This window comes from Oncorhynchus gorbuscha, unplaced genomic scaffold, assembly GCF_021184085.1.
Source record: "Oncorhynchus gorbuscha isolate QuinsamMale2020 ecotype Even-year unplaced genomic scaffold, OgorEven_v1.0 Un_scaffold_40:::fragment_4:::debris, whole genome shotgun sequence".
NCBI classification, from domain to species: domain Eukaryota; kingdom Metazoa; phylum Chordata; class Actinopteri; order Salmoniformes; family Salmonidae; genus Oncorhynchus; species Oncorhynchus gorbuscha.
This window is the reverse complement of record NW_025745251.1, coordinates 95677-116590: the sequence shown is the minus strand read 5'-3', so window position 1 is coordinate 116590 and position 20914 is coordinate 95677. Positions and strand designations below refer to the sequence as shown.

The 20914-nt window shown below is 47.9% G+C and overlaps 1 protein-coding gene across 1 annotated transcript in view; it reads left to right on the top strand.

Moving 5' to 3' along the window:
* The window catches only part of LOC124018156 (calsyntenin-2-like), a 156097-nt gene that overhangs the window by 117708 nt on the left and 17475 nt on the right, over nt 1-20914 (top strand). The window contains exons 10-13 of the mRNA XM_046333424.1: nt 7698-7909; nt 16127-16297; nt 16947-17092; nt 17331-17454. Coding sequence (XP_046189380.1) covers nt 7698-7909; nt 16127-16297; nt 16947-17092; nt 17331-17454 — 653 coding nt within the window. The remainder of the gene's footprint in view (nt 1-7697; nt 7910-16126; nt 16298-16946; nt 17093-17330; nt 17455-20914) is intronic.

The window sequence follows — 20914 nt, the reverse complement described above, 5'->3', positions numbered from 1 at the left end:
ACTGGATAAGGTCTTCTCTGTCCTTCATCCACCTCAGTACAGTGACTGGATGAGGTCTTCTCTGTCCTTCATCTACCTCAGTACAGTGACTGGATAAGGTCTTCTCTCTCCTGTCCTTCATCCACCTCAGTACAGTGACTGGATGAGGTCTTCTCTGTCCTTCATCTACCTCAGTACAGTGACTGAATAAGGTCTTCTCTCTCCTGTCCTTCATCCACCTCAGTACAGTGACTGGATAAGGTCTTCTCTCTCCTGTCCTTCATCCACCTCAGTACAGTGACTGGATGAGGTCTTCTCTGTCCTTCATCTACCTCAGTACAGTGACTGAATAAGGTCTTCTCTCTCCTGTCCTTCATCCACCTCAGTACAGTGACTGGATAAGGTCTTCTCTCTCCTGTCCTTCATCCACCTCAGTACAGTGACTGGATAAGGTCTTCTCTGTCCTTCATCCACCTCAGTACAGTGACTGGATGAGGTCTTCTCTGTCCTTCATCTACCTCAGTACAGTGACTGGATAAGGTCTTCTCTCTCCTGTCCTTCATCCACCTCAGTACAGTGACTGGATAAGGTCTTCCCTGTCCTTCATCTACCTCAGTACAGTGACTGGATAAGGTCTTCTCTGTCCTTCATCCACCTCAGTACAGTGACTGGATAAGGTCTTCTCTGTCCTTCATCCACCTCAGTACAGTGACTGGATAAGGTCTTCTCTGTCCTTCATCTACCTCAGTACAGTGACTGGATAAGGTCTTCTCTGTCCTTCATCCACCTCAGTACAGTGACTGGATAAGGTCTTCTCTGTCCTTCATCTACCTCAGTACAGTGACTGGATAAGGTCTTCTCTGTCCTTCATCCACCTCAGTACAGTGACTGGATAAGGTCTTCTCTGTCCTTCATCTACCTCAGTACAGTGACTGGATAAGGTCTTCTCTGTCCTTCATCTACCTCAGTACAGTGACTGGATAAGGTCTTCTCTGTCCTTCATCCACCTCGTAACTCTACCTGTAACTCTACCTGTACCGCTACCTGTATCTCTAACTCTACCTGTATCTCTAACTCTACCTGTACCTCTACCTGTATCTCTAACTCTACCTGTACCTGTAACTCTACCTGTAAATCTACCTCTACCTTTACTTGTAACTCTATCTGTACCTGTCTGTGCATTTAGTCAACTCTCTCTCTGTCCTCCCGCTCCATCTCTCTCTTAATGATATCTTTCTCCTTCCTTCTCTAATTTTTCTCCTCACTCTTTTTTTAGAGTTTAAACTAGACCCAACACCTTCTCACTGTCAACACAAAACAACAGCACAGTGACTCATTACATCTCACACTCACTCATGTATAGATAGTTAGCTACTCCCTCTCCTCCTCTACCTGTCCCTCTCTCCCTCTGCTCCCTCTCACTGTTCTCGCCCTGTCCTTCTCTCCCGCTCCTCCTCTCGCTGTCCTCTGCTCCCTCTCCCTGTCCTTCTCTCCCTCTCCTCCTCTACCTGTCCCTCTCTCCCTCTGCTCCCTCTCACTGTTCTCTCCCTGTCCTTCTCTCCCTCTCCTCCTCTCCCTCTGCTCCTCTCCCTCTGCTCCCTCTCCCTGTCCTTCTCTCCCTCTCCTCTCCCTCTGCTCCCTCTCCTCCTCTCCTCTCCCTCTGCTCCCTCTCCTCTCCCTCTCCTCCTCTCCTCTCCCTCTAACTCCTCTCCTCTCCCTCTCCTCCTCTCCCTCTGCTCCCTCTCCTTCTCTCCCTCTCCTCCTCTCCCTCTGCTCCTCTCCTCTCCTCCTCTCCTCTCCCTCTCCTCCTCTCCCTCTGCTCCTCTCTCTGCTCTCTCTCCTCCTCTCCCTCTCCTCTCCCTCTCCTTCTCTCCCTCTCCTCCTCTCTCTCTGCTCTCTCTCCTCCTCTCCCTCTCCTCTCCCTCTCCTCTCCCTCTCCTTCTGCTCCTCTCCCTCTGCTCCCTCTCCCTCTCCTTCTCTCCCTCTCCTCTGCTCCTCTCCCTCTGCTCCCTCTCCCTCTCCTCCTCTCCCTCTCCTCCTCTCCTTTCCCTCTCCTCTCCCTCTCCTCTCCTCTCCTCTCCTCTCCTCTCCTCTCCTCTCCTCTCCTCTCCTCTCCTCTCCTCTCCTCTCCTCTCCTCTCCCTCTCCTCTCCCTCTCCTTCTCTCCCTCTCCTCCTCTCCTCTCCTCCTCTCCTCTCCCTCTCCTCCTCTCCTCTCCCTCTCATCTTTCTCTACCATCTTTTGTTCTTTATTCCACCACTCTCTCTGTTCCACATTGCCACCTGGGGCAAGTTTTTACATTTTCATGTTATTTATTAATAATTCTGTCTGGGTTTTGCCAGAGGACAGAGAGGGAGAGAGACAGAGCGAGGCTGGATGGTATTTTATAAGAGCCATCCCTGGCGGGCTGTGGTGAATATTCATAGCAGGTTTAAATATGTGCAGCCCCCCACAGCTCAGCCCTGGAGGTTTGTACTCCGCCCCCCTATTGGGTTCGACACAGGGCTGCGGGCCCATCCCTTCAGCTAGCTTAGCAAGGAAGGGAGGGGGGCTAGGAAGAGGAGGGGTCGACTGGGCTGCAGGCACACCAATTAGAAATGAATACATTATGCTCACGATGCTTAAGCTTGTGTATTTCTAGATGTTTAATAAAGTTTTCTGGTTGCGTGGAGGCGGGTGGCTGGGGCTGTGGTGCGCAGGCTATCCAGTGGTCTGCACTGCCTATGAACCTTGTCATGGATCGCTGGCTCCAGCTGTTGCTCACAAAGAGAGGGTCTGGTAGTCGTCTTAGACAAGCTTTGATAACAATAATGTGTAAATCTACAGGCATTGATGAATTCAAACAGAATTCATTTAGAATAAGGTCCAGTAAACAGGCCTGCAGAGCAGACTCTCTGTTAGGCTACAGCCAAGATATAAACTCCTCCTGAGGAATGCTGCTATTTGCTGTAAATTTCCCGGTAAGTGCCGTATCACTCTAAACTAAATAAATAAATAAATAAAGTTGTTAATTAATTCCTTAAAACACACTTAAGCGTGTTTTCAGCATAATAAGGCAATTACTGCAGCCATCGTGAACAAGTAACTAGTGTTAATTTATGCAGGGCCTTTATTCTACCTTGTCACATTTTCTTTCATTCATTTGGTTGGGGTCCAAGTCCTCACCGTGGCCCACGCACGCTAAGTCTCCACGCTCCACTGTCTCTGCCTCCTCTCCACAACAATACCCTGCCGCTCTACTGTCTCCTCTCCACAACAATACCCTGCCGCTCCACAACAATAACCTGCTGCTCCACTGTCTCTGCCTCCTCTCCATAACAATACCATGCCGCTCCACTGTCTCCTCTCCACAACAATACCCTGCTGCTCCACTGTCTCTGCCTCCTCTCCACAACAATACCCTGCCGCTCCACTGTCTCTGCCTCCTCTCCATAACAATACCATGCCGCTCCACTGTCTCTGGCTCCTCTCCACAACAATACCCTGCCGCTCCACTGTCTCTGGCTCCTCTCCACAACAATACCATGCCGCTCCACTGTCTCTGGCTCCTCTCCACACCAATACCATGCCGCTCCACTGTCTCTGCCTCCTCTCCACAACAATACCCTGCTGCTCCACTGTCTCTGGCTCCTCTCCACAACAATGCCCTGCCGCTCCACTGTCTCTGGCTCCTCTCCACAACAATACCCTGCCGCTCCACTGTCTCTGCCTCCTCTCCACAACAATACCCTGCCGCTCCACTGTCTCTGGCTCCTCTCCACAACAATACCCTGCCGCTCCACTGTCTCTGGCTCCTCTCCACAACAATACCCTGCCGCTCCACTGTCTCTGTCTCCTCTCCCCAACAATACCCTGCCGCTCCACTGTCTCTGCCTCCTCTCCACAACAATACCCTGCTGCTCCACTGTCTCTGCCTCCTCTCCACAACAATACCCTGCCGCTCCACTGTCTCTGCCTCCTCTCCACAACAATACCCTGCCGCTCCACTGTCTCCTCTCCACAACAATACCCTGCCGCTCCACTGTCTCTGCCTCCTCTCCACAACAATACCCTGCCGCTCCACTGTCTCTGCCTCCTCTCCACAACAATACCCTGCTGCTCCACTGTCTCTGCCTCCTCTCCACAACAATACCCTGCCGCTCCACTGTCTCTGCCTCCTCTCCACAACAATACCCTGCCGCTCCACTGTCTCCTCTCCACAACAATACCCTGCCGCTCCACTGTCTCCTCTCCACAACAATACCCTGCCGCTCCACTGTCTCTGCCTCCTCTCCACAACAATACCCTGCCGCTCCACTGTCTCCTCTCCACAACAATACCCTGCCGCTCCACTGTCTCCTCTCCACAACAATACCCTGCCGCTCCACTGTCTCCTCTCCACAACAATACCCTGCCGCTCCACTGTCTCTGCCTCCTCTCCACAACAATACCCTGCCGCTCCACTGTCTCCTCTCCACAACAATACCCTGCCGCTCCACTGTCTCTGCCTCCACTGTCTCCACAACAATACCCTGTCTCCTCTCCTTGCATATGTCTCTGCCTCCTCTCCACAACAATACCCTGCCGCTTCATATGTCTCTGCCTCCCCTCCACAACAATACCCTGCCGCTCCACTGTCTCTGCCTCCTCTCCACAACAATACCCTGCCGCTCCACTGTCTCTGTCTTCTCTCCACAACAATACCCTGCCGCTCCACTGTCTCCTCTCCACAACAATACCTAGCCGCTCCACTGTCTCCTCTCCACAACAATACCCTGCCGCTTCATATGTCTCTGCCTCCTCTCCACAACAATACCCTGCCGCTTCATATGTCTCTGCCTCCCCTCCACAACAATACCCTGCCGCTCCACTGTCTCTGCCTCCTCTCCACAACAATACCCTGCCGCTCCACTGTCTCTGTCTCCTCTCCACAACAATACCCTGCCGCTCCACTGTCTCCTCTCCACAACAATACCTAGCCGCTCCACTGTCTCCTCTCCACAACAATACCCTGCCGCTCCACTGTCTCCTCTCCACAACAATACCTAGCCGCTCCACTGTCTCCTCTCCACAACAATACCCTGCCGCTTCATATGTCTCTGTCTCCTCTCCACAACAATACCCTGCCGCTCCACTGTCTCCTCTCCACAACAATACCTAGCCGCTCCACTGTCTCCTCTCCACAACAATACCCTGCCGCTTCATATGTCTCTGCCTCCTCTCCACAACAATACCCTGCCGCTCCACTGTCTCTGCCTCCTCTCCACAACAATACCCTGCCGCTCCACTGTCTCTGTCTCCTCTCCACAACAATACCCTGCCGCTCCACTGTCTCTGTCTCCTCTCCACAACAATACCCTGCCGCTTCATATGTCTCTGCCTCCTCTCCACAACAATACCCTGCCGCTCCACTGTCTCTGTCTCCTCTCCACAACAATACCCTGCCGCTCCACTGTCTCTGTCTCCTCTCCACAACAATACCCTGCCGCTTCATATGTCTCTGCCTCCTCTCCGCAACAATACCCTGCCGCTTCATATGTCTCTGTCTCCTCTCCACAACAATACCCTGCCGCTCCACTATCTTTGCCTCCTCTCCACAACAATACCCTGCCGCTTCATATGTCTCTGTCTCCTCTCCACAACAATACCTAGCCGCTCCACTATCTTTGCCTCCTCTCCACAACAATACCCTGCCGCTTCATATGTCTCTGTCTCCTCTCCACAACAATACCCTGCCGCTTCATATGTCTCTGTCTCCTCTCCACAACAATACCCTGCCGCTCCACTATCTTTGCCTCCTCTCCACAACAATACCCTGCCGCTTCATATGTCTCTGTCTCCTCTCCACAACAATACCCTGCCGCTTCATATGTCTCTGTCTCCTCTCCACAACAATACCCTGCCGCTCCACTGTCTCTGCCTCCTCTCCACAACAATACCCTGCCGCTCCACTGTCTCTGCCTCCTCTCCACAACAATACCTAGCCGCTCCACTGTCTCTGCCTCCTCTCCACAACAATACCCTGCCGCTCCACTGTCTCCTCTCCACAACAATACCCTGCCGCTTCATATGTCTCTGCCTCCTCTCCACAACAATACCCTGCCGCTCCACTGTCTCTGCCTCCTCTCCACAACAATACCCTGCCGCTCCACTGTCTCTGTCTCCTCTCCACAAAAATACCCTGCCGCTCCACTGTCTCCTCTCCACAACAATACCCTGCCGCTCCACTGTCTCTGTCTCCTCTCCACAACAATACCCTGCCGCTCCACTGTCTCTGTCTCCTCTCCACAACAATACCCTGCCGCTCCACTGTCTCCTCTCCACAACAATACCCTGCCGCTCCACTGGCTCCTCTCCACAACAATACCCTGCCACTCCACTGTCTCCTCTCCACAACAATACCCTGCCGCTCCACTGTCTCCTCTCCACAACAATACCCTGCTGCTCCACTGTCTCTGCCTCCTCAACAATACCCTGCCGAGGCGAGGAAAGACAACTTGTGGATCACCGCTTGAGAGATAAAGAGAAAGGGAGATTGGGCTATACCACGCTTGACTGAAAACATGTTTTTTACACCAGAAATGGGGAGATATGACTGTGAAATCCCTGTGTGTTAGTGTTCCATGTGAGGGGGTTTACAGCCGTGTTTAGGTGTGAAATAAACAAGAACTAGGCCAGCAGCAATGTCATATATAATGGGTAATCACAGGTGATTATGAAGGAGTCGGAATCTCCTTATGCTTGTGCATTTTTCTGCAAAGCTCCAACCAAATAAAGAGCTGTTGTTGTGCCAGTCCCAGCCTCTGACAGATGTTCAACTTCCTTCTCTGTAACTACATGGATGTGAAAAACATCCCTCTCGTTGCTACCAGCTTTCACAGCTCCCTTGTTAACTGTATTTTCCTTCTTTCCTCAGCCTCCCTCTTTCTCTCATCAGCCTCTCTCTCTCTCCTCAGCCTCCCCTCCCTCACTCTTTCTCTCCTCAGCATCCCCTCCCTCACTCTTTCTCTCCTCAGCCTCCCTCTGTCTCTCTCTCTTTCTCTCCTCAGCCTCACTCTCTCCCTCTCCTCAGCCTCCCCTCCCTCACTCTTTCTCTCCTCAGCCTCTCTCTCTCTCTCCTCAGCCTCCCCTCCCTCACTCTTTCTCTCCTCAGCCTCCTCTTCCTCACTCTCTCTCCTCAGCCTCCCTCTGTCTCTCTCTCTCTCTCTCCTCAGCATCCCTTCCCTCACTCTCTCTCCTCAGCCTCCATCTGTCTCTCTCTTTCTCTCCTAAGCCTCCCTCCTTCTCTCCTCATCCTCCCTCTCACTTTCTCTCTCCTTCACTCTTTCTCTCCTCAGCCTCCACCTGTCTCTCATCATCCTCCCTCTCTTTCTCTCTCCATATTGTATCTTGCTCCTGTGGTTTCTCAGTGATTGATGTCTAATCTGCATTGTTTATGCAATATGTGTCAGGTTATTTATGCATGTCTATGTCAGATGTCTGCCTCACAGATGTCTGCATTCAGTCAGCTTCACAGTGTAGTAGGTGGAGGCTTATTCAACCTTTTCAAGGTTGCTGATTCCTGGAGTTAGCCCATGCACACATTCTCAAAGTATCTAAGTATTCAATGGCTCTGATATTTCACGCATACCTGAAGTGATACCCAGCAAACACATACTGAAACATACATTTACATTCTATTTAATCAGAGTTAACCCCCCCCCCCCTCTCTCTCCATCTCTGTATTCCTCAACCTCCCAGGTGTTTTGGGGAGGACACGTGTATCTCCATCCCGGACATCGATGCAGTGGTGATGGTGCTGCAGCCCAGTGAACCCAGGATCACCATAGCTGGGGTGGACAGACTGACCAGGCCAGCAGCTGACCTCAGAGGACCAGCCGGACTCACTCTGTTCCAGGACCTTCACATCATCAGTACTGTCACCAAGGGAGACACAGCCTCACACCATACAGGTACAGGGTACAGGCATAGAAGTGTGTGTGTGTGTGTGTGTGTGTGTGTGTGTGTGTGTGTGTGTGTGTGTGTGTGTGTGTGTGTGTGTGTGTGTGTGTGTGTGTGTGTGTGTGTGTGTGTGTGTGTGTGTGTGTGTGTGTGTGTGTGTGTGTGTGTGTGTGTGTGTGTGTGTGTGTGTGTGTGTGTGTGTGTGTGTGTGTGTGTAAATAGACAGAGAATAGCAGAGGGGAATGGCTTGTAATTATAATACTGGTCCAAAGGGGACACACTGCTCACCACCACAAAACTATTTGATTAGGTTGAAGTCTGTAGACTCTGGAGAGCACAACATCTCCTGTCATATTGGAACTTCATCAACTCCTCTCTATCCCATACACGCACACACCATTAACCACACGCTCCTAGTCACACAACACTTGGCTAATATATAGCCTCCAGCTGTGGTCTCCATTCCAACTGCAGAACGAGATGAGGAAAGAAAGAGGCTGAGTCCTGAAAGCGCTGCAGAGTGTTTTCCACCTTCCTGACAATGGAGCGAGTGAAACCTCTCGCTCTGGTTATCCCCGTCTAATTGGCAGCTGTAGCGTTGAGGCTGAGGCAGAGCACTGCTGTTCTGTGTTGTTCCCAGACTCCGCACTGAGAGGACTAGAGACGGGATTTAAATGTCATTTCCATTTGCTGTTCAGCCAGGCAGGAACCCATGCAATCATTTGTCTGGTAGGCAGAGGTCTTAGACAGCGGGGGGGCTGGACTGTAGAAGCTGGGGATAGTGGAAGGGAGGGAGGGAGGGAGGGCAAGTCTGATGTCAGTAGTACAGGCCGGCTCTGTTCTGCCTCCCCCACCATTCACAGTTCCTTTAGTAAGAATTGTGACTTGCACAGCAGGATTAGACTGTACTTAGTGTGGAGAAAGTGTCACCGGGTGTTAAACGGCTCAATGCAGCAGTAGGATAGTTGGAGATCCCCCCCCCCCCCACACACACACACACACACACGATCTCATACAATATGAAATACAGATTCCATTCTCTCCATCATATGACATCTACTCTTGCTCTTTCTTTCAGGTTTCATTATGTTTGCCCATGTGTTATTCTCCTATTCTCTGTATCTGTTAGTCTCTCATGCTCTACTCTTTCCTTACACCAGCACTCTCCTCTCCACTGTATCTCCACTCCTTTCTAAACCTTCTCTCCTCTCCACTGTATCTCCACTCCTTTCTAAACATTCCCTCCTCTCCACTGTATCTCCACTCCTTTCTAAACATTCTCTCCTCTCCACTGTATATCCACTCCTTTCTAAACATTCTCTCCCCTCCTTTCTAAACATTCTCTCCTCTCCACTGTATCTCCACTCCTTTCTAAACCTTCTCTCCTCTCCACTGTATCTCCACTCCTTTCTAAACATTCTCACCTCTCCACTGTATCTCCACTCCTTTCTAAACACTCTCCCCTCCTTTCTAAACATTCTCTCCTCTCCACTATATCTCCACTCCTTTCTAAACATTCTCTCCTCTCCACTACATTCTAAACATTCTCTCCACTGTATCTCGACTCCTTTCTAAACATTCTCTCCTCTCCACTGTATCTCCACTCCTTTCTAAACATTCCCTCCTCTCCACTGTATCTCCACTCCTTTCTAAACATTATCTCCTCTCCACTGTATATCCACTCCTTTCTAAACATTCTCTCCCCTCCTTTCTAAACATTCTCTCCTCTCCACTGTATCTCCACTCCTTTCTAAACATTCTCTCCTCTCCACTGTATCTCCATTCCTTTCTAAACATTATCTCCTCTCCACTGTATCTCCACTCCTTTCTAAACATTCTCTCCTCTCCACTGCATCTCCACTCCTTTCTAAACATTCTCTCCTCTTCACTGTATCTCCACTCCTTTCTAAACCTTCTCTCCTCTGCACTGTATCTCCACTCCTTTCTAAACATTCTCTCCTCTCCACTGTATCTCCACTCCTTTCTAAACATTCTCTCCCCTCCTTTCTAAACATTCTCTCCTCTCCACTGTATCGCCACTCCTTTCTAAACCTTCTCTCCTCTCCACTGTATCTCCACTCCTTTCTAAACATTCTCTCCTCTCCACTGTATCTCCACTCCTTTCTAAACATTCTCACCTCTCCACTGTATCTCCACTCCTTTCTAAACACTCTCCCCTCCTTTCTAAACATTCTCTCCTCTCCACTATATCTCCACTCCTTTCTAAACATTCTCTCCTCTCCACTCCATTCTAAACATTCTCTCCACTGTATCTCAACTCCTTTCTAAACATTCTCTCCTCTCCACTGTATCTCCACTCCTTTCTAAACATTCCCTCCTCTCCACTGTATCTCCACTCCTTTCTAAACATTATCTCCTCTCCACTGTATATCCACTCCTTTCTGAACATTCTCTCCCCTCCTTTCTAAACATTCTCTCCTCTCCACTATATCTCCACTCCTTTCTAAACATTCTCTCCTCTCCACTCCATTCTAAACATTCTCTCCACTGTATCTCGACTCCTTTCTAAACATTCTCTCCTCTCCACTGTATCTCCACTCCTTTCTAAACATTCCCTCCTCTCCACTGTATCTCCACTCCTTTCTAAACATTATCTCCTCTCCACTGTATATCCACTCCTTTCTAAACATTCTCTCCCATCCTTTCTAAACATTCTCTCCTCTCCACTGTATCTCCACTCCTTTCTAAACATTCTCTCCTCTCCACTGTATCTCCACTCCTTTCTAAACATTCTCTCCTCTCCACTGCATCTCCACTCCTTTCTAAACATTCTCTCCTCTTCACTGTATCTCCACTCCTTTCTAAACATTCTCTCCTCTCCACTGTATCTCCACTCCTTTCTAAACATTCTCTCCTCTCCACTGTATCTCCACTCCTTTCTAAACATTCTCTCCTCTCCACTGTATCTCCACTCCTTTCTAAACATTCTCTCCTCTCCACTGTATCTCCACTCCTTTCTAAACATTCTCTCCTCTCCACTGTATCTCCACTCCATTCTAAACATTCTCTCCTCTCCACTGTATCTCCACTCCTTTCTAAACCTTCTCTCCTCTCCACTGTATCTCTACTCCTTTCTAAACATTATCTCCTCTCCACTGTATCTCCACTCCTTTCTAAACATTCTCTCCTCTCCACTGTATCTCTACTCCTTTCTAAACATTCTCTCCTCTCCACTGTATCTCCACTCCTTTCTAAACATTCTCTCCCCTCCTTTCTAAACATTCTCTCCTCTCCACTATATCTCCACTCCTTTCTAAACATTCTCTCCTCTCCACTCTAAACATTCTCTCCTCTCCACTGTTTATCCACTCCTTTCTAAACATTCTCTCCCCTCCTTTCTAAACATGCTCTCCTCTCCACTGTATCTCCACTCCTTTCTAAACCTTCTCTCCTCTCCACTGTATCTCCACTCCTTTCTAAACATTCTCTCCTCTCCACTGTATCTCCACTCCTTTCTAAACCTTCTCTCCTCTCCACTGTATCGCCACTCCATTCTAAACATTCTCTCCTCTCCACTGTATCTCCACTCCTTTCTAAACATTCTCTCCTCTCCACTGTATCTCCACTCCTTTCTAAACATTCTCTCCTCTCCACTGTATCTCCACTCCATTCTAAACATTCTCTCCACTGTATCTCGACTCCTTTCTAAACATGTTCTCCTCTCCACTGTATCTCCACTCCTTTCTAAACATGTTCTCCTCTCCACTGTATCTCCACTCATTTCTAAACATTCTCTCCTCTCCAGTCCATTCTAAACATTCTCTCCACTGTATCTCCACTCCTTTCTAAACATTCCCTCCTCTCCACTGTATCTCCACTCCTTTCTAAACATTATCTCCTCTCCACTGTATATCCACTCCTTTCTAAACATTCTCTCCCCTCCTTTCTAAACATTCTCTCCTCTCCACTATATCTCCACTCCTTTCTAAACATTCTCTCCTCTCCACTCCATTCTAAACATTCTCTCCACTGTATCTCGACTCCTTTCTAAACATTCTCTCCTCTCCACTGTATCTCCACTCCTTTCTAAACATTCCCTCCTCTCCACTGTATCTCCACTCCTTTCTAAACATTATCTCCTCTCCACTGTATATCCACTCCTTTCTAAACATTCTCTCCCCTCCTTTCTAAACATTCTCTCCTCTCCACTGTATCTCCACTCCTTTCTAAACATTCTCTCCTCTCCACTGTATCTCCACTCCTTTCTAAACATTCTCTCCTCTCCACTGTATCTCCACTCCTTTCTAAACATTATCTCCTCTCCACTGTATCTCCACTCCTTTCTAAACATTCTCTCCTCTCCACTGCATCTCCACTCCTTTCTAAACATTCTCTCCTCTCCACAGTATCTCCACTCCTTTCTAAACATTCTCTCCTCTCCACTGTATCTCCACTCCTTTCTAAACATTCTCTCCTCTCCACTGTATCTCCACTCCTTTCTAAACATTCTCTCCTCTCCACTGTATCTCCACTCCTTTCTAAACCTTCTCTCCTCTCCACTGTATCGCCACTCCTTTCTAAACATTCTCTCCTCTCCACTGTATCTCCACTCCTTTCTAAACATTCTCTCCTCTCCACTGTATCTCCACTCCTTTCTAAACATTCTCTCCTCTCCACTGCATCTCCACTCCTTTCTAAACATTCTCTCCTCTTCACTGTATCTCCACTCCTTTCTAAACATTCTCTCCTCTCCACTGTATCTCCACTCCTTTCTAAACATTCTCTCCTCTCCACTGTATCTCCACTCCTTTCTAAACATTCTCTCCTCTCCACTGTATCTCCACTCCTTTCTAAACATTCTCTCCTCTCCACTGTATCTCCACTCCTTTCTAAACATTCTCTCCTCTCCACTGTATCTCCACTCCTTTCTAAACCTTCTCTCCTCTCCACTGTATCTCCCCTCCTTTCTAAACATTCTCTCCTCTCCACTATATCTCCACTCCTTTCTAAACATTCTCTCCTCTCCACTCTAAACATTCTCTCCTCTCCACTGTTTATCCACTCCTTTCTAAACATTCTCTCCCCTCCTTTCTAAACATGCTCTCCTCTCCACTGTATCTCCACTCCTTTCTAAACCTTCTCTCCTCTCCACTGTATCTCCACTCCTTTCTAAACATTCTCTCCTCTCCACTGTATCTCCACTCCTTTCTAAACATGTTCTCCTCTCCACTGTATCTCCACTCCATTCTAAACATTCTCTCCTCTCCACTGTATCTCCACTCCTTTCTAAACATTCTCTCCTCTCCACTGTATCTCCACTCCTTTCTAAACATTCTCTCCTCTCCACTGTATCTCCACTCCATTCTAAACATTCTCTCCACTGTATCTCGACTCCTTTCTAAACATGTTCTCCTCTCCACTGTATCTCCACTCCTTTCTAAACATGTTCTCCTCTCCACTGTATCTCCACTCATTTCTAAACATTCTCTCCTCTCCACTCCATTCTAAACATTCTCTCCACTGTATCTCGACTCCTTTCTAAACATGTTCTCCTCTCCACTGTATCTCCACTCCTTTCTAAACATGTTCTCCTCTCCACTGTATCTCCACTCCTTTCTAAACATTCTCTCCTCTCCACAGTATCTCCACTCCTTTCTAAACATTCTCTCCTCTCCACTGTATCTCGACTCCTTTCTAAACATGTTCTCCTCTCCACTGTATCTCCACTCCTTTCTAAACATGTTCTCCTCTCCACTGTATCTCCACTCCTTTCTAAACATTCTCTCCTCTCCACTGTATCTCCACTCCATTCTAAACATTCTCTCCACTGTATCTCGACTCCTTTCTAAACATGTTCTCCTCTCCACTGTATCTCCACTCCTTTCTAAACATGTTCTCCTCTCCACTGTATCTCCACTCCTTTCTAAACATTCTCTCCTCTCCACTGTATCTCCACTCCATTCTAAACATTCTCTCCTCTCCACTGTATCTCCACTCCTTTCTAAACCTTCTCTCCTCTCCACTGTATCTCTACTCCTTTCTAAACATTCTCTCCTCTCCACTGTATCTCCACTCCTTTCTAAACATTCTCTCCTCTCCACTGTATCTCCCCTCCTTTCTAAACATTCTCTCCTCTCCACTGTATCTCCACTCCTTTCTAAACATTCTCTCCTCTCCACTGTATCTCCACTCCTTTCTAAACCTTCTCTCCTCTCCACTGTATCGCCACTCCTTTCTAAACATTCTCTCCTCTCCACTGTATCTCCACTCCTTTCTAAACATTCTCTCCTCTCCACTGTATCTCCACTCCTTTCTAAACATTCTCTCCTCTCCACTGCATCTCCACTCCTTTCTAAACATTCTCTCCTCTTCACTGTATCTCCACTCCTTTCTAAACATTCTCTCCTCTCCACTGTATCTCCACTCCTTTCTAAACATTCTCTCCTCTCCACTGTATCTCCACTCCTTTCTAAACATTCTCTCCTCTCCACTGTATCTCCACTCCTTTCTAAACCTTCTCTCCTCTCCACTGTATCTCTACTCCTTTCTAAACATTCTCTCCTCTCCACTGTATCTCCACTCCTTTCTAAACATTCTCTCCTCTCCACTGTATCTCCCCTCCTTTCTAAACATTCTCTCCTCTCCACTATATCTCCACTCCTTTCTAAACATTCTCTCCTCTCCACTCTAAACATTCTCTCCTCTCCACTGTTTATCCACTCCTTTCTAAACATTCTCTCCCCTCCTTTCTAAACATGCTCTCCTCTCCACTGTATCTCCACTCCTTTCTAAACCTTCTCTCCTCTCCACTGTATCTCCACTCCTTTCTAAACATTCTCTCCTCTCCACTGTATCTCCACTCCTTTCTAAACATGTTCTCCTCTCCACTGTATCTCCACTCCATTCTAAACATTCTCTCTTCTCCACTGTATCTCCACTCCTTTCTAAACATTCTCTCCTCTCCACTGTATCTCCACTCCTTTCTAAACATTCTCTCCTCTCCACTGTATCTCCACTCCATTCTAAACATTCTCTCCACTGTATCTCGACTCCTTTCTAAACATGTTCTCCTCTCCACTGTATCTCCACTCCTTTCTAAACATGTTCTCCTCTCCACTGTATCTCCACTCATTTCTAAACATTCTCTCCTCTCCACTCCATTCTAAACATTCTCTCCACTGTATCTCCACTCCTTTCTAAACATTCTCTCCTCTCCACTGTATCTCCACTCCTTTCTAAACATGTTCTCCTCTCCACTGTATCTCCACTCCTTTCTAAACATTCTCTCCTCTCCACTGTATCTCCACTCCTTTCTAAACATTCTCTCCTCTCCATGGTGCAGTATTCCATCTCTCTCTTAGTCTGCATGTCTCAGGGGGTCTCCTCAGCTCCAGATGTTTCCCCTCCTTCCCTCAGTTAGCACAGCTCTGAGATCAGTCAAGCCTCAGCCAGGGATAGAGGAGAACCAGGGTCTCCCCGGACCCCTGCTCTTCCAAGGACAGCCCCTGCTTTGAGGAGTGCCTCTCCGTAGGGAGGCTGTTGAGTGGGCATGCCAGGTGTTACCCCTCCACAGGAGAGAACACAGCAGGCTGAGAGGCAGGGAGCGCTAGAGAACTGTGGCTAACCTAACTGTACAGCAGACTCTGTGACACCCAGGCTGGCTGAGTGTGTAGCAACAGAGGTCATTAAAAATGCAGCTGAAGAGTTTTTGAACAGTGTTTTTGAACAGCATTTTGGGGGAAAATAGCTTGTTAATTTAAGTTGGTTAGTGTGGAATAGTGTTTTAAAAAATGCTCTTGGATAATATTGTTGTGTACAAATGCACAATCTTAATTTGACCTTGCTTCTCACAGCAGGAAAATAATCCTGCAGCGACAGGAAATGTAAATGATTGTGTGGATTGTAATTAATGGGCATTTTTGTGGGTGGTGAATCATTTATTGTTATGAGAAATCTAATTTAGTTTATTTGCACAAATAGAAAGGTAGTTTGTAACATTAAATAACATCAACAGTATGTGCAGGAGTGGAAAAAAGACCAAAAACAGCTTGTCTAGTAACCCCCCATAATGGTCAGAAATCCTACAGATTCAGCAGTGTGGACATTTTAAAGTGAAACTACAACCTTTAGAAGCCTTGTTAAAACCTCCGATACACTACCAGTTGTATTTCCTGCTGTGCAACAGACGGATCAAATTAACATAGCAGGTCTGTATGTGTGAGCGCATGCATTCAACTGTGTGTGTGTGTGTGTTTTCTTTTTTTCAGCGGGCAGGCTGGGGGTCCAGGAGGAGATCATCCATAACCTGGACTACTGTGACATCCTGGTGCTGGGGGAGGAGCTGAGGCCGGAGCAGGAGGGTCTCCAGCTGCAGCGTAGCACCCTGCTGGGGAAACACCTGGACGCCACCAACTCCACCTCCGGCATGTCTATATACGGTAAGTTACCATGGCAATATCTAACCTCCAGACCTCTAACCCATAAATAACCTCTGACCCTTACCCCAACTCCACCTCTGGCATGTCTCCATCTATGTTACCATGCAAACACCTAACCCTAACCCCCATCTTCCTCTATAACCATAACCCCCATCTTCCTCCATAACGATAACCCCCATTTTCCTCCATAACCATAACCCCCATCTTCCTCCATAACCATAACCCCCATCTTCCTCCATAACCATAACCCCCATCTTCCTCCATAACCATAACCCCCATCTTCCTCCATAACCATAACCCCCATCTTCCTCTATAAAAATAACCCCTATAAAAATAACCCCCATCTTCCTCTATAAAAATAACCCCCATCTTCCTCTATAAAAATAACCCCTATAAAAATAACCCCCATCTTCCTCTATAAAAATAACCCCCATCTTCCTCTATAACCATAACCCCCATCTTCCTCCATAACCATAACCCCCATCTTCCTCCATAACCATAACCCCCATCTTCCTCCATAACCATAACCCCTATAAAAATAACCCCCATCTTCCTCTAGAAAAATAACCCCCATCTTCATCTATAACCATAACCCCTGTATCTATGAAACTGGTAGTGACCATATAAACATGTCCACCATCTCTCTTAGGTGTGGACTCCATGTCCAACTATGAGCAGGTGATCAGACAGGTGCATTACCACAACTGGCACCCCACCCAGACCCCAGACAGGAAGTTCCGTCTCACCTGCTCCGAGCTCAACGGACGCTACACCAGCAATGAGTTCACCCTGGAGGTGAGTGGACTAGAGAATGGAATGATAAAGATATAGGGATTCCAATGTTCCTGTGCTTTTTAGATTTGTTTAGACAATTCCTGACTTGAGACCCCTTTCCTTCTATGTTCTTGCTCGAGCCAGAAAACCTCTGACAGTTCTGTGTCTAATAGTCCTTATTTGTAGTTTACTCTTGTATTTTCTGAGACATTTATCTTATTATACCTATAACCTTGCTCTCTATTCTTTCCCCGCCCAGATCAGTGTACTCCACAAATCAGAGGCTGGGGAGCATGTCAATCACATGGTAGCCCCGCCCCAGTACATGCAAGTGGTTCATCATCCCGCCATGGTCCACAGTCTATACCCCACACACGGTTCAGGTAAGACTGTAGAAACATCAGTCTATACCCCACACACAGCTCACTATAGAATCATCAGTCTATACCCCACACACAGCTCACTATAGAATCAGTCTATACACCACACACAGCTCACTATAGAATCATCAGTCTATACTCCACCCACAGCTCACTACAGAATCAGCAGTCTATACCCCACACACAGCTCACTACAGAATCATCACTCTATACCCCACACACAGCTCACTATAGAATCAGTCTATACACCACACACAGCTCACTACAGAATCAGCAGTCTATACCCCACACACGGTTCAGGTAAGACTGTAGAATCATCACTCTATACCCCACACACAGCTCACTATAGAATCATCAGTCTATACACCACACACAACTCACTACATAATCATGAGTCTATACCCCACACACAGCTCACTATAGAATCATCAGTCTATACACCACACACAACTCACTACATAATCATGAGTCTTTTCCCTACACACAGCTCACTACAGAATCAACAGTCTATACCCCACACACAGCTCACTGCAGAATCATCAGTCCATACCCCACACATAGCTCACTACAGAATCAGCAGTCTATACCCCACACACAGCTCACTACAGAATCATAAGTCTATACACCACACACGGTTCAGGTAAGACTGTAGAATCATCACTCTATACCCCACACACAGCTCACTACAGAATCTGCAGTCTATACCCCACACACAGCTCACTACAGAATCTGCAGTCCATACCCCACCCACAGCTCACTACAGACCCAGCAGTCTATACCCCACACACAGCTCACTACAGAATCTGCAGTCCATACCCCACCCACAGCTCACTACAGACCCAGCAGTCTATACCCCACACACAGCTCACTACAGAATCTGCAGTCCATACCCCACCCACAGCTCACTACAGACCCAGCAGTCTATACCCAACACACAGCTCACTACAGAATCTGCAGTCCATACCCCACCCACAGCTCACTACAGAATCAGCAGTCTATACCCCACACACAGCTCACTACCGAATCTGCAGTCCATACCCCACCCACAGCTCACTACAGAATCAGCAGTCTATACCCCACACACAGCTCACTACAGAATCAGCAGTCCATACTCCACACACAGCTCATAACAGAATCAACAGTCTATACCCCACATGCAGCTCACTACAGAATCAGCAGTCTATACCCCACACACAGCTCACTACAGAATCAGCAGTCCATACCCCACCCACAGCTCACTACAGAATCAGCAGTCTATACCCCACACACAGCTCACTACAGAATCATTTACATTACATTACATTTAAGTCATTTAGCAGACGCTCTTATCCAGAGCGAATCAGCAGTCTATACCCCACACACAGCTCACTACAGAATCAGCAGTCTATACCCCACACACAGCTCACTATAGAATCATCAGTCTATACACCACACACAACTCACTACATAATCATGAGTCTATACCCCACACACAGCTCACTACAGAATCAACAGTCTATACCCCACACACAGCTCACTGCAGAATCATCAGTCCATACCCCACACATAGCTCACTACAGAATCAGCAGTCTATACCCCACACACAGCTCACTACAGAATCATAAGTCTATACACCACACACGGTTCAGGTAAGACTGTAGAATCATCACTCTATACCCCACACACAGCTCACTACAGAATCTGCAGTCTATACCCCACACACAGCTCACTACAGAATCTGCAGTCCATACCCCACCCACAGCTCACTACAGACCCAGCAGTCTATACCCCACACACAGCTCACTACAGAATCAGCAGTCTATACCCCACACACAGCTCACTATAGAATCATCAGTCTATACACCACACACAACTCACTACATAATCATGAGTCTATACCCCACACACAGCTCACTACAGAATCAACAGTCTATACCCCACACACAGCTCACTGCAGAATCATCAGTCCATACCCCACACATAGCTCACTACAGAATCAGCAGTCTATACCCCACACACAGCTCACTACAGAATCATAAGTCTATACACCACACACGGTTCAGGTAAGACTGTAGAATCATCACTCTATACCCCACACACAGCTCACTACAGAATCTGCAGTCTATACCCCACACACAGCTCACTACAGAATCTGCAGTCCATACCCCACCCACAGCTCACTACAGACCCAGCAGTCTATACCCCACACACAGCTCACTACAGAATCTGCAGTCCATACCCCACCCACAGCTCACTACAGACCCAGCAGTCTATACCCCACACACAGCTCACTACAGAATCTGCAGTCCATACCCCACCCACAGCTCACTACAGACCCAGCAGTCTATACCCAACACACAGCTCACTACAGAATCTGCAGTCCATACCCCACCCACAGCTCACTACAGAATCAGCAGTCTATACCCCACACACAGCTCACTACCGAATCTGCAGTCCATACCCCACCCACAGCTCACTACAGAATCAGCAGTCTATACCCCACACACAGCTCACTACAGAATCAGCAGTCCATACTCCACACACAGCTCATAACAGAATCAACAGTCTATACCCCACATGCAGCTCACTACAGAATCAGCAGTCTATACCCCACACACAGCTCACTACAGAATCAGCAGTCCATACCCCACCCACAGCTCACTACAGAATCAGCAGTCTATACCCCACACACAGCTCACTACAGAATCATTTACATTACATTACATTTAAGTCATTTAGCAGACGCTCTTATCCAGAGCGAATCAGCAGTCTATACCCCACACACAGCTCACTACAGAATCAGCAGGCTATACCCCACACACAGCTCACTATAGAATCATCAGTCTATACACCACACACAACTCACTACATAATCATGAGTCTATACCCCACACACAGCTCACTATAGAATCATCAGTCTATACACCACACACAACTCACTACATAATCATGAGTCTATACCCCACACACAGCTCACTGCAGAATCATCAGTCCATACCCCACACATAGCTCACTACAGAATCAGCAGTCTACAACCCACACACAGCTCACTACAGAATCATCAGTCTATACACCACACACGGTTCAGGTAAGACTGTAGAATCATCACTCTATACCCCACACACAGCTCACTACAGAATCTGCAGTCTATACCCCACACACTGCTCACTACAGAATCTGCAGTCCATACCCCACCCACAGCTCACTACAGACCCAGCAGTCTATACCCCACACACAGCTCACTACAGAATCTGCAGTCCATACCCCACCCACAGCTCACTACAGACCCAGCAGTCTATACCCTACACACAGCTCACTACAGAATCTGCAGTCCATACCCCACCCACAGCTCACTACAGACCCAGCAGTCTATACCCCACGCACAGCTCACTACAGAATCAGCAGTCTATACCCCACACACAGCTCACTACAGAATCAGCAGTCTATACCCCACACACGGTTCAGGTAAGACTGTAGAATCATC